At 39.6% G+C, this 13,558-nt stretch overlaps 1 protein-coding gene across 2 annotated transcripts in view; it reads left to right on the plus strand.

Annotated features, from left to right (window-relative positions):
- Wapl (WAPL cohesin release factor) overlaps positions 1–13,558 on the plus strand; it is a 69,915-nt gene that overhangs the window by 13,934 nt on the left and 42,423 nt on the right. For both annotated transcript variants that reach the window (XM_036198964.1, XM_036198965.1), the window contains exon 3: positions 9,380–10,423. In XM_036198964.1, coding sequence (XP_036054857.1) covers positions 9,380–10,423 — 1,044 coding nt within the window. The remainder of the gene's footprint in view (positions 1–9,379; positions 10,424–13,558) is intronic.

A 13,558-nucleotide genomic window follows, 5' to 3' on the forward strand; every position in this document is an offset into this window, starting at 1 on the left:
ATACTGTGTACTTACATTCTGAAATATGTTTTTAAGTGGTGTCATCTTATAATGAACTCACGGTTGACAGGTTTTAGGGAACTTTAGGGTGAATAGTGTTTGTTCACTAGGTAGATGAAATCAATGTTCTGCCTGCATATATGTCTGCAGGCCAGAAGAGGGCACCAGATCTCATTACAGATGGTTGTGAGCCACCATGTGGTTGCTGGGTATTGAACTCAGGACCTTTGGAAGAGCAGTCAGTACTCTTAACTGCTGAGCCATGTCTCCAGCCCAAGAGGTACCTCTTAAGGAAAGAGAGAGCCAAAAGTTAGGTTGATGACTTGTAGCAAAAGAGCCATCATGAAAATCATAAAGGGCAGGTTTTGGAGAACTTCCAGATAACTGATTGTGAGGCTTCCTGGAGGATGCTGTACCCTTCCCCTAGTGCCTTGTTCACCTTTCTATCTGGTTCTGTTTATTTATTTAACTTTTATGGTTTAGGAGGCAGGGTCTTATGTAGGCCCTGAATGCTCTGGAGTTACATATGTAGTCAAGGATGACCATGAACTCAGAATCTTCTTGCCTTTGCCTTTCAATTATTTAGGTGCCACCATGCCCAGCAACTATTTTCTTCTCCTGAAAGATGATTTGTTTAGAGACAGGGTCTCCTGTAGCCCAAGCTAACTGTAAATTCTGTGTAGCTAATGAAGATACCTACCTTCACCTTTCAGGTGCTGGGCTTATATACAGATGGGTTCTTCCCTGCCAAGCCTTTATTCCTTTGGTATTTGGAGGTGCTGGAGTTTGAACAGAGGGTTTTGTACATAATAGGCAAAGCTCTATTGTTGAGCTGTGTCCCCAGCCCAGATAAAGTCTTGATAAATTTAAACTTGTTTGTTTTCCTTCTGGGCAGTGCTTTTTGTATTTAAGAAACCCTTCTCAGGTGGGTGTAGTGGTGTGTGCCTGCAGTCCTAGTGCCCAGGAAGCTGAGGTCAAAAGAGCAGAGTCTGAGGCATCCTGGAGTCCGCACTGAGCTCTACCCAGATGTGGTTGTGTGAGCAAGATCCCAATAGCAACTCCAAAACAGTAACCAAAATGAAATTCTTCTCTGTCTGAGGTGCATAGATTGCCCCCCCCCCCCTTCGGTTTTTCGAGACAGGGTTTCTCTCTGTAGTTTTGTAGCCTGTCCTGGATCTCACTCTGTAGACCAGGCTCTGCCTCCCGAGTGCTGGGATTAAAGGTGTGTGCCACCACTGCCCGGCTGGATGGTTACATTTTAAAAGTTGTGCAGTTTTCATCTTCATCTCCTTTGAATGTTCTTTTTTGCTTGCCTGTTTTGGTTTTATTTTGTGAGATAGGTCTGATTCTGTTGCCCAGCTGGCCTCAGAATACCAATTTTCCTCAGTTTTCAGAGAGCTGGGCATATCCCGCCATGCCCTACACAAGCTCTTCAAATTAAGGAAATTGGCCTTCTTTTCTCCCTAGAAGAGACTTTTCATCTTTTATTAATTCTTTCTACTTTATATAAAAACATTTTTGTTATACTTAAATTTTGTATTTTATATAGATGACTGGATTGTGAATTTTAAATCTGAGAAAAGTCTTATCCATTCTGGAGTGAAATGTTTTTTAAAATTCTGCTTTATTTATTTTATGTATCTTTTGTTTTTTGTGTTTAGGTCTTAAAAAAACCCAACTTATTTATTATGTGTATACATGTGTGTAGACATGTGCCATAGCAGGTGTGTATAAAGGACAACTTGGTGGGAGTTGATTTTTTCTTCTGCTGCCACATGGTTTTTGGAGACCAAATTCAGGTTGTCAGGCTTGGCAACAAATGACATTACCTGCTGGGTAATCTTGCAGGCTCCATGTCCAGAGTATATTTTCTTTTTTCCTCATGTTTTAGCACTCATTATTGGAATAAAGTATCTGAAAAAATTTGAAATCCCGCAGTCTATATACATTGATTTTTGTGTGTGTAGTTCTTTTCTTCCCTTGTCTTTTTTCATATAAGTTTCTTTGTGTATCTCTGACTGTCCTGGAACTCTCTCTGTAGACCATCAGGCTGGCCTTGAACTCAAGAGACCCTCCTGCGTCTGCCTCCCAAGTGCTGGGATCAAAGGAATGCACCACTACTGCCTTTTTTTTTTTTTTTTTTTTTTTTTTAAAGTGTTTGGCAACTTCTTAAAATCACATACCTTCCTCCCCACATATATACACATGTTTTAAATTACAATTTTATAAGATTTACAGAACCATGAAACTCCACCAATTTTTAAATTTTATTGAGGAATTTCACTGTACTCAAACATTGTCACTTATGTTTACAATCTGTTCTTTTATAGAGTTACAGGTTAACGAATACTGATACTCTTGTTTTTATATCTGTCTATCATTTTTCTTTTTTTGTTTTTGTTTTTGTGGGTTTTTTTGTTTGTTGGTTTTGGTTTTGGTTTTTTCGAGACATGGGTTCTCTGTACAGTTTTGGTGCCTGTCCTGGATCTCGCTCGCTCTGTAGACCAGGCTGGCCTCGGAACTCACAGAGATCCACCTGCCTCTGCCTCCCGAGTGCTGGGATTACAGGCGTGCACCACCACCACCCGGCTTGATTTTGGTGTTTTTTTTTTTCCCCCCAGAGCTGAGACCCGAACCCAGGGCCTTGTGCTTGTTAGGCAAGTGCGCTGCCACTGAGCTAATAAATTCCCAACCCTATCATTTTTCAAGACAGGGTTTCTCTGTGTAACAGCTCTAGCTATCCTGGAGCTTTTTTGTGGACCAGGCTGGCCTCAAACTGAAACTCAGAGATTCACTTGCCTCTGCCTCCTGAGTGCTGGAATTAAAGGCATGGGCTAATACTACTCACTGGCTTCTTGTTTTTATTTTTAAGAGACTAAGCCCCCCCCCCCCCCAATAACATTAAGAATCCCTCAAGAAAAAGTGATCATTTAATCTTTCTTAGAGGATATAAGTTGAGACAGTCATTATGTAACATACTGGCTTTGAATTTATAATCCTGGATTAATAGGCTTGTGCCCTCACACTTGATGTCATCATTTAACCGACTTTTTGAAAAGGCAGAGGGAGCCGGGCTTGGGCCGGGCGGTGGTGGCACATTCCTGTAATCCCAGCACTCGGGAGGCAGAGGCAGGCAGATCTTTGTGAGTTCGAGGCCAGCCTGGTCTACAGAGCAAGATCCAGGAAAGGTGCAAAGCTACACAGAGAAACCCTGTCTCGAAAAACAAAAACAAAAACAAAAGGCAGAGGGATTTAAAAATTGTGTGTGTGCACACTTGTTCATACATGGAGGTCAAAGGATAACTTGTGGCAGTTCCCATTCTACCTCATAGGTCACAGGGAAGTCTTCAAGCTTGGCAACAAGTGCTCTTAATTACTGAGCTATCTTGCTGGCCTGTATTTTTTATTTAAGGGTGTATTTTATTTGGGGGTCTGGGAATTGAACCCAGGATCTTATGAATGCTAGGCATTATTTTACCATTGTAGAGGCAGTCCAGAGATACTGAAAAACTAAAAAGACATTAAGTATCTGATGTAGATGGAAGGGGCCTATGTGCGCCTTTTATTTGTTTCCTTGAATTTTGTTGTGGCTGATTTTATTATGTTAGGTTTTGAGTTTATTTTAAATAACTTACTGTAGGAGTAAAAAGGAGTTTATGATAAAAAACAGAAACTACTTGAAAAAATATGTCAGAAATTGACTTTCTACACTAAATTAACTGCCTCTAAAAATTAATGATTTTATCAAAAATTATTTCTGCTAAAATTTTTGCTTTTTATAGGTTTTTTCTGTTTTATATAATTGCAAAAGGGAAAATGTTGATTATTTATTTTATATTTTTACTAAATAATAATTTTCCTCTAAACTTACTGGCCTGTAGAACTTACTATGCATTATGATTGGTTAAAAGAAAGGCCTGGAGTTGAAAAGGAAATAGTAAAAGATGATCTGGGCACGGGGGAGTACCTCTAAATCTCTTACGAGTGGTGGAGGCAAGAGGGTCAGGAGCTAAAGGCCAATCTGAGCTACATGAAACCTTGTCTCAGGATATAAAATAAGGATGTCTTAAAGGGTACAAAGAATGCTCAGAGCAAACAGTGATGGGAAAATGAATCCAGTCACTGGATGTTCCATTACTCGAGAGCTGCCATATACTGACAGAATTCTACACAGAGTGTTACTGCTTCAGCTTGTATAAGAGCAGCAGACCCTAGATTGTAGTTGGGATTCCTTGCATGAAATTGGTATATAGGATAGAGGGGGAGTGTTGAACTTTCAGGTTAAGATTCTGCTAAGAATTTTATTAAAAAGTATAAGACTAGGGATACAACTCACTTATAGAACATCTGCCGAGTATCCACAAGGCCCTAGGTTCATTCACTGGGAAGCATACTTGTATATGAAAGGTAATTACAGAGGAGTCCTATACTGTGGCATAGTTTTTAATAGCTATGGTAATTTGTGATCTGTAAACTATCCTTAAGAATATTGTCTTGCCAGGCAATGGTTGTGCGTGTCTTTAATCCCAGCACTTGGGAGGCAGAGGCAGGCTGATCTCTCTGAGTTTGAGGCCAGCCTGGGCTACAGAGTGAGTTCTAGGACAGGCTCCAAAGCTACTCAGAGAAACCCTGTCTTGGAAAAAAAAAAAAAAGAATATTATCTTGCTGGGTGGTGGTGTTATACACCTTTAACCCTAGCACTTGGGTGTCAGAGGCTGGCAGATCTTTAAGTTTGAGGCTAGCCTGGTCTACATATTGCATTCCAGGTCAGCCATAGCTATGTAGTGAGACCCTTCTTCAAAAACCAAAACCAAAAAGAATATATATATCGTCTGTTACACATTTATCCTGATTTTGAGGTAGAGTTTATTAGTCCATTTTCTTAGGAGAAACTATCCTTAAAGTGACTTGCTTAAAGGCATCTATCCAATAAGTAACAGAGCTAGAACTCAAGTCCCTAACCTGCTGTCTTTGTTAGAGATAATTTTTATTTAAATGAACAGTTTATAAAACAGTAATACCTAGGCTTTCTGTGAAAATTCATCTTTCATTTCGTTTTCCTTATCTTCTCTCTGTGTCTCCTCCTGTCTCCTGTGGTAGAGAGAGGGTCTGACTTCGTAGTTCAGACTGGCCTCAAACTTTTGATTTTCCAGCTTCAGTCTCTAGAGTGCTGGCTTTACAAGTGGGCAGATCTTGCTTGTTTTAGTTAGGGTTTTCATTACTGTGTTGAAACACTATGACCATAAGCAACTTGGGAAGGAAAGGATTTACTTCAGTCAGGGCAGGAACCTGGAGGCAGAGGCCATGGAGGGATGCTTCTTACTGGCTTGCTCAGCCTGCTTTCTTATAGAACCCAGGATCACCAGCCCCCGGGGTGTCCCCACTAAAAAAGGGCTGGGCCCTCCCATATGAATCACTAATTAAAAAGTGTTCTATAGACTTGTTTACAGCCCAGTCTAAGGGAGGTATTTTCTCAATGGAGGTTTCTTCCTTTCAGGTGACTTTAACTTGTATCAAGTCAACATAAAAAAAAACTAGTTAGTTTTCTAGACAAAGAACCCAAGTTGGAGGTCTCCATCAGGTCCTTCCCTTGGAGCTCAGGGAACTCATGGAAGAGGGTGGAGGAGGAATTGTGGGAGTCAGATGGGTCGAGGACACTGGGAGAGCACAGCCCACGGAATGAACTACGTAGGGCTCCTGGGGTCTCACAGAGACTTGATCAGCAATTGCAGATCCTTCATGTGTCAGTGCTGTGTCCTCTGCATATATATCACAGCTGTTGGCTTGGTGTTTTGGGGGGAATCCTGACAGTAAGATTGGGGTGTATCTGACTCTATTGCCTGCTTTTGGGACCCTTTCCTCCTACTGCGTTGTCTCACCTAGTTTTGATGTGAGTGAGGGTTTGTGCCTGGTCTTATTGTGTCTTGTTGTGCCATGTTCACTTGATGTTCCTGGGAGGCCCTCTCTTTTCTAGGGGAGAGTGGAGGTGGGAGGAGGACTGGGAGGAATGGAGGGAAAACTGATGTCTGGATGTAGTATATGAGAGAAGAATTCAAAAACAAAACAGAAAGCAACTAGCCATCGTTCTGTGTCCTGTCTCCCCCCCACCCCATACACATACACTTGGTACGTGGATATTCCTTACAAATGGTTTTATCTGTTAGGAAGCTGGTTTTGATGTGGGAGGCCAGTTAAAAGTAGTTGCAATCTGCAGTTTTGGATAAGATGGTGATAACCTTTCAAAAGCAAGTTAAGATTTTGTTATTGTTGGGAAGTTAAATGATCAGACACATTTTATATGCTAAAATACTGCTGTGGAGAACTTGGGCAGTTTTCCTTTGTAGAACTCTTGTTAAATTAGCTTTTGCCTACTATGTAATGTTTTAGAAGTTAAAAATCACGTACTACAGTAATAATTCAGTATTGCTTTTGCTATAGTGTGTGGATTGTTTACTACTGACTGATACTTAAATACTGTTTCCTTACTGAATACTGAACTTCCCTTACAGAACTCCTTATCACTCTTCCTTCTAATAAGTTTACAAGGATAGGCTAGCAGCAGTACCATTTAAATCAAATAAAAGGCAACTTCTGAAATGCATAAGCACAGCTCATACACTGGAGTATAAGAGAAATGATAAACTTAAAATAATAATGTTTTAAAAACTAATAAAAGCTTATTTTCATATTGGTCTTTAAGTCAAAGGATGTTTACACCTAAAACAAAAAAAAAATCTTCATTTTTGAGATAAGGTAGTAGAAGCTAGGTATTGTGCACATCAGGAAGATCACAGGTTTGAGCCATTTTGGGCTCCAAAGGAGGAGACCCTTTCTCAAAAAACAAAAACAAGCTGAGTGTGATAGCACATCTTTGATCTCAGCAGAGTAGGTAGATCTCTATGATTTTGAGGCCAGCCTGATCTGATCTACATAGAAAGTTCTAGGCTAGCCAGTGCTACATAGTGAGAGCCTGTCTCAAAACCAAAACATAATAGAACCATTAACCACCTCCACAAAGTCCCCATAGTGGAATACTCTACAACTATAAAAATGAGATGATGAGGGCTGGAGAGGTGGCTCACTGCATCATGGCACATGTGTACCCACACATGCACAAACCAGTAAAAATGAGGTAGTTTAACTTAGTTACATCTTCTAGACATTTATGTAGTTTGAGCATATTAGAGATTTACTAAACAGAAGCATTTATTCCAGTAATTCGTTTAGGTACTCTGAAGTAGATAAGCCTCCTGTGTTCAACACAGGAGGAAGTTGGAGCTCTCTGGAAAGCTCTAGAAGGAAGGACTCTTGCAGGAGAGCTATAGAACCAGCTTCACCTTGGTGTCACACTCCTAGACTCAGTTACCAGTGCTCTTTTCATTACAGAAACAGTAGCTTTACTTTTAGACTTGACTTTGCTTATAACGACCCTTCCAAAGTGCTACATATCAGCTTTTGGTTTTTAGCTTTTTCTCTTTTTTTTTTTTTTGATTTTTGTTTTTTTTTGTTTTTTTTTTTGAGCTGAGGATTGAACCCAGGGCCTTGTGCTTGCTAGGCGAGCGCTCTACCACTGAGCTAGATCCCCAACCTGCTTTTTTTTTCTTTCTTTCTTTTTTTTTTAGGATTACTGATTGATATATCTGACACTTAAGAAAACCGAAGTTCATTGCCCCTAGTGAGGAAAGTATGTAAAAAACCAAAACAAGTACCTTGTTTATTTATTAGATGTCTCCTAAAGGTAAACAAATACAAATCTTGTTGGCGATTGAACTTAGGGCTTCATGCATGTTAGGCAGGTACTCTATCACTGGGTTAAATCAGTACACTTCATCATTTTACTTTTTATTTTGAACCAGTGTCTTAAATTTTCCAGGCTTGGGCCGGGCGGTGGTGGCACATGCCTGTAATCCCAGTACTCAGGAGGCAGAGGCAGGCAGATCTTTGCGAGTTCGAGGCCAGCCTGGTCTACCAAGTGAGTTCCAGGAAAGTTGCAAAGCTACACAGAGAAACCCTGTCTTGAAAAACAAAAACAAAACAAAAATTCCAGGCTTGGAATACTCTGCTGGGATTACAGGCCTGTAATAGTTAAATTTAAACTCATTAAGTAGTATCAAAATTATATAGTGAATTCATCCGTGTAAAGCATTCCTTTTGACTGTTTTGAAAGTGTGTTTATTAAGATTTGTAAATAAGCTGAGTGTCCTTGTGCATGCCTTTAATCCCAGCACTTGAGAGACAGAGGCAGGTGGATCTCTGAGTTTGAGGCCAGCCTGGTCTACATTGTGAGTTCCAGGACAGCCAGAGCTGCATAGTGAGACCCTGTTGAAACAAAACAAAAGATTTGTAAATAGTTTTTTTTTTAAAAATGTAGATGTATTTTTCTTGGGGCAGTTTTATTGTTTGGCATAAAGTAAATATTCACCAGTGTTTACCCATTAATGAATGCTCAGGGAATGATGAATTATATCATATTCAAATCAAGTTGGAATCATATTGCTGTCTTTTACTTGAAAGGCTAAAAAAATTTCTGATGATAAAAATTTAAGGCAACAAAAATTAATTCTCTACATAGAAAATATTCATGTTAAAGCCTAGAGAGATGGCTCAGCCGTTAAGAACACTGGCTGCTCTCCCAGAGGTTCTGAGTTCAATTCCCAGTAACCACATGGTGGCTCACAAACATCTATAGTGGGATCTGGTGCCCTCTTCTGGCATAAAGTCATATATGCAGACAGAGCACTCATAAAATAAATAAATTTAAAAAAAAAGAAAGATACTATAAATAGGCACTATAGCCACATAGATACAGAACCATGTTAAAAATTACATGATGTTATGTGGCTTTTAGTATTAGAAGAAATACAGAAAGGGGCCTGGAGAGATGGCTTAGTGGTTAAGAAGAAATACAGAAAGAACTAGAGAAGCTTCCTGCAAGCAGGTTTCTAGACAAAACTAATATACTGTATATACAGCCCTATTGCAGCTAAGTACGAATGCCCCTGAAAGGCCTTCATTCGTTGTTACATGAGTTAAGTGTTACTAAATACCTTCTAATTTAAGCATAGTTACTTGAAAGCTTAAATGGCATCTAATGGCATCTTCATTTGATTCAGTTTCTTAATAATGCTAGAATTTCTTCTGAGTTTAGCATGACAGTTTTAAGAGGCTTGGGTGTTCATGGACAGGTTACGGGTTATGCAGCTATACATGCTGACAGACTAGGAGAGCAAATGTCAAATGTGTGAACTTTTTTACAGTTTGAAGTCATTGCAGCTATTTCAAGATTGTTCTGCACTACGTTCTGAGAGCCCTGCTGTTTATTAATTTGCATACTAATGACATTCATGTTTTTAACCTGTCATATTTTTCATTTTTATAGATAAAGTGGAGAATTTTAGTGAAGAACATGATAAAAATAGTCACCATTTCCATAAAAATGCTGAAGATAGTACTAAGAAACCCAATACAGAAACCACAGTGGCTTCTGAAAATAAAGCTGACGAAATTAAGGAAACAAATGATACTTGGAATGCCCAGTCTGGGAAAAGATCCGAGTCTCCGTCTGAAAGTTGTCCGGGCAAGGGACCTGTAAGAACTGGTTTATATGAGTGGGATAATGATTTTGAAGATATCAGAACGGAAGACTGTATTCTGAATTTGAATAGTGATTCTCTTTTGGAGATGAAGGATGAGGATTTAAAAAACCGATTGGAAAATCTAAATGAAGCCATTGAAGAAGATATTATACAAAGTGTTCTTAGGCCAAGCAACTGTAGGACGTACTGTAGGGCCAATAAAGCGAAATCCTCACAAGGAGCATCAAATTTCGATAAGCTAATGGATGGCACCAGTCAGGCCTTAGCCAAAGCAAACAGTGAATCAAGTAAAGATGGCCTGAATCAGGCAAAGAAAGGTGGTGTAAGTTGTGGGACCACTTTTAGAGGATCAGTTGGACGGACTAGAGATTACACTGTTTTACATCCATCTTGCTTGTCAGTTTGTAATGTTACCATCCAGGATACAATGGAACGGAGTATGGATGAGTTCACGGCATCCACTCCTGCAGATTTAGGAGAGGCTGGCCGGCTCAGGAAAAAGGCAGATATTGCAACGTCCAAGACCACTACTAGATTTCGACCTAGTAATACTAAATCCAAAAAGGATGTTAAACTTGAATTTTTTGGTTTTGAAGATCATGATGAGACAGGAGGTGATGAAGGGGGTTCTGGAAGTTCTAATTACAAAATTAAATATTTTGGCTTTGATGATCTCAGTGAAAGTGAAGAAGAAGATGATGACGACTGTCAAGTGGAAAGAAAGACAAACAAAAAAAGAACTAAAACAGCTCCAACACCTTCCCTGCAGCCTGCCCCTGAAAGCAATGACAGTTCCCAGGACAGTCAGCCTGCTACTAATAGTGCAGGTAAGAACTGTAAGATGTATATGTAATAATGTGTACTTAATTCAGGCTTTGATCAAAGGCTAGACTCTTTCCTAGATACTTAGTTTTAGTTTTATATATGACTTATTTTAATTATATGTAGGTATATGTGCCTGCATGTGGGTATATGCATGTGAATACAATTACCCTCTGAAGCCAGAGGCATTAGGTCCCCTAGAGCTGGAGTTAGAAAGAGTTGTAAGCTGTCTGACATGGGTGCTGAAAACTGAACTCAGATCCTTTGGGAGAGCAGCAAATTCTCTGAACTACTGAGCCTTCTCTCTAGCCTTACTTTGTTATATTACTTTAGTAGAAGCATCTATTTACAGCCTATCTATTGCCTTATGCAAAGGTATAGTATTTTACATGTACATTTTTAGGTCTTAAGTTATGGTAGACTGGGAGTCTTACATGTTTTAAACCAGTGACTAGCATTTAAGATTTTTAGTTTTGGGTTGGATTCCAAACCAGGGCCTCACACATAATAAGCAAGCTCTCCCACTGAAATACAACCCTAGGCTAGCGTCTGTGATTTATGTGAGAATTTTAAACTATTCAGTCTTTGGGATAGAGATACCAAACATCTTGTTTTAGCTTTGAAAATCCAAATGCAATGAAGACATAAGGATAGATTTTTGGACATTTAGTACTGTACTGATAACAGATGGTCTTAATGAAGGAAAAACTCAAAAGAAATTAATTAAACCCTTTGTAAGTAGCACAAAACAAAAAAATTTTTTTTAGGGGGGAACATTCTCAAACCCTCTAAAATTATGGTTTCATAAGATTGAAAAGTACGCTGGGCAGGTGAATCTGTGAGTTCAAGGCCAGTCTGGTCTACAGAGTGAGATCCTGGTTAGTCAGGGCTACCCAGAGAAATCCTGTCTGGAGAAAACAAAACAGAGGATTGAAAAGTACTAGGTAAGTATTCTCTTTTAATAATGAAAATTTGTCTCTTAAGATTGTAGGTCCAATGATAAGGTCCTCTTAGGAGTTGAATCTCTAGTGAGAGATAGATACAAATAAAGTAGGTAGCTCTACTGTAATTAGCCTTTACTTAACAAGGGCTAAGTGTAGAGGATTCACTGTTAAGGGAGGAAGAATTTGTGAAAGCTACTAGGATAAAGGGTCTTTTCAGCCAAATGTAGCTTTTCCATATTGGTTTAATTGTTTAAAAAAGCTTTTGTCCTGCTAAGGTGATAGAAGTTTGTAATTGTGGTGAATTAGAATTTCCATTGTATTTGTGAATTTAGGTTCTCAAATAGAGTATGTCATACTTGATACTACCTGCTACCTAGCCTTTTTGGACCTAAAAACTATTTTGCTTGATTAGAATTTATTCCTGGTGTTGGGGGTGATTTGTACAGGAGAGAGGTGCTCTTCACTGAGTTGTTACACCCTCAGCCCCGATGAGATCCGTCCTGTTTAAAACGGGAATTAAAGCGGAAGCTTCTACAGCCTCTTCCCACTAAAAGAGTATAATTGACATTGACCCATTGCTGCCATCAGCCTCTCTGGGTGATGCAGCTTGCGGCAGCCTTACTAGACACCTGAGGTCTGGCACCTGATGCTGTCAGGAACTGCACTTTTGTTCTGCTGCAGGGTATTTGACTTTTAGTCTCATTTGCCTAGTAAGTTGTTATTCTCATCTGCGATTTCACATCTGTTTTTATATCTTGGAATAATAGAATTTTAATTTTGAAATGTGAAAAATAGACTTTGAGAAATAAAGTTGACATTGAACATTTGAAAACTAGAGACCTCTTGGATAAGAAACACCAAGTTGTAGTTGAGTCTTGATATAATATGCAAACCAGTAATCAGTTTTTAAAGATTTATTTATTTATTATGTACACAGAAGAGGGCGCCAGATCTCATTACAGATGGTTGTGAGCCACCATGTGGGTGCTGGGAATTGAACTCAGGACCTCTGGAAGAATAGTCAGTGCTCTTAACCTTTGAGCCATCTCTCTAGCCCCAGTAATCATTTTTTAAAAGTTGAGGTAGAGAAAGGTCTTCCCTTTCTTCATATATGTTAGAAGAAAATGTTTATAACCATTTAGGAAGTAACCTAATCCTTCCGTAGTTTTATATGAAGGCTCATGAGTCATTGAACTGCATTATGCTAGCCAAAAAAACCAAACAAAACCAAACAAAAAACCCTGTTATTTTGTTTTCCTCCTGACTCAGCCTCCCAAGTGCTGGGATTATAGGCCTCTGCCACCACACCCAGAGATTTTGCATTTTAAAATTGGTCCTTTATGGGGCTGGAGAGACGGCTCAACAGTTAGGCATGTTTGTTGTTCTTGCAGAGGGCCTGGTTTCAATTCCCCAGCACCGAGAGGTTCATGACCATTTGTAACTTTAGTTCTAGGGGATCTGATGCCTTTTTCCGCAGGCTCCCAGGCAGGCATGTGGTTCACATACATACATGTAGGCAAAACACTCACACATAAAATGAATCTAAACACACACACCACACACACACACACACACACACACACACACACACGTTTTTTCGAGACAGGGTTTCTCTGTGTAGTTTTTGTTTGTTTGTTTGTTTTGGTTCCTGTCCTGGATCTCACTCTGTAGACCAGGCTGGCCTTGAACTCACAGAGATTCACCTGGCTCTGCCTCGGGAGTGCTGGGATTAAAGAGTCCTGGGTGTGGAGTTGGGGATTTAGCTCAGTGGTAGAGCGCTTGCTTAGCAAGCACAAGGCCCTGGGTTCGATCCTCAGCTCTGGCAAAAAAGAAAAAAGTGCTGGGATTAAAGGCCTGTGCCACTGCTACCGGCTAAACATTTTTTTTTTAAAAGTGGTTATCTTTGTAGAAGCCAGCATCCTCTTATACAGCTTGAACAGTATCTTTGACTGTTGAAAGCCACACCAAAAGCAACTTATCTTGCCTCAAAGCTAGCACAAATGCATGCAGTGGGTACTGGAAGCATATAGTGTTGATACCAGGCTACCTGGGTTTGGATTCTGGCTCTGCTACATCAGCTCTTCCTAACTGGCTTCCAGCAAGTATTCTTTTAAGGCAACATGATTTCATGAACTTAAAATCTAGAAAAATGTGAAACTTAGCTATCATTTGATATTTGTGTAAATTATATATCTA

This window comes from Onychomys torridus, chromosome 9, assembly GCF_903995425.1.
Source record: "Onychomys torridus chromosome 9, mOncTor1.1, whole genome shotgun sequence".
In the NCBI taxonomy this organism is placed as follows: domain Eukaryota; kingdom Metazoa; phylum Chordata; class Mammalia; order Rodentia; family Cricetidae; genus Onychomys; species Onychomys torridus.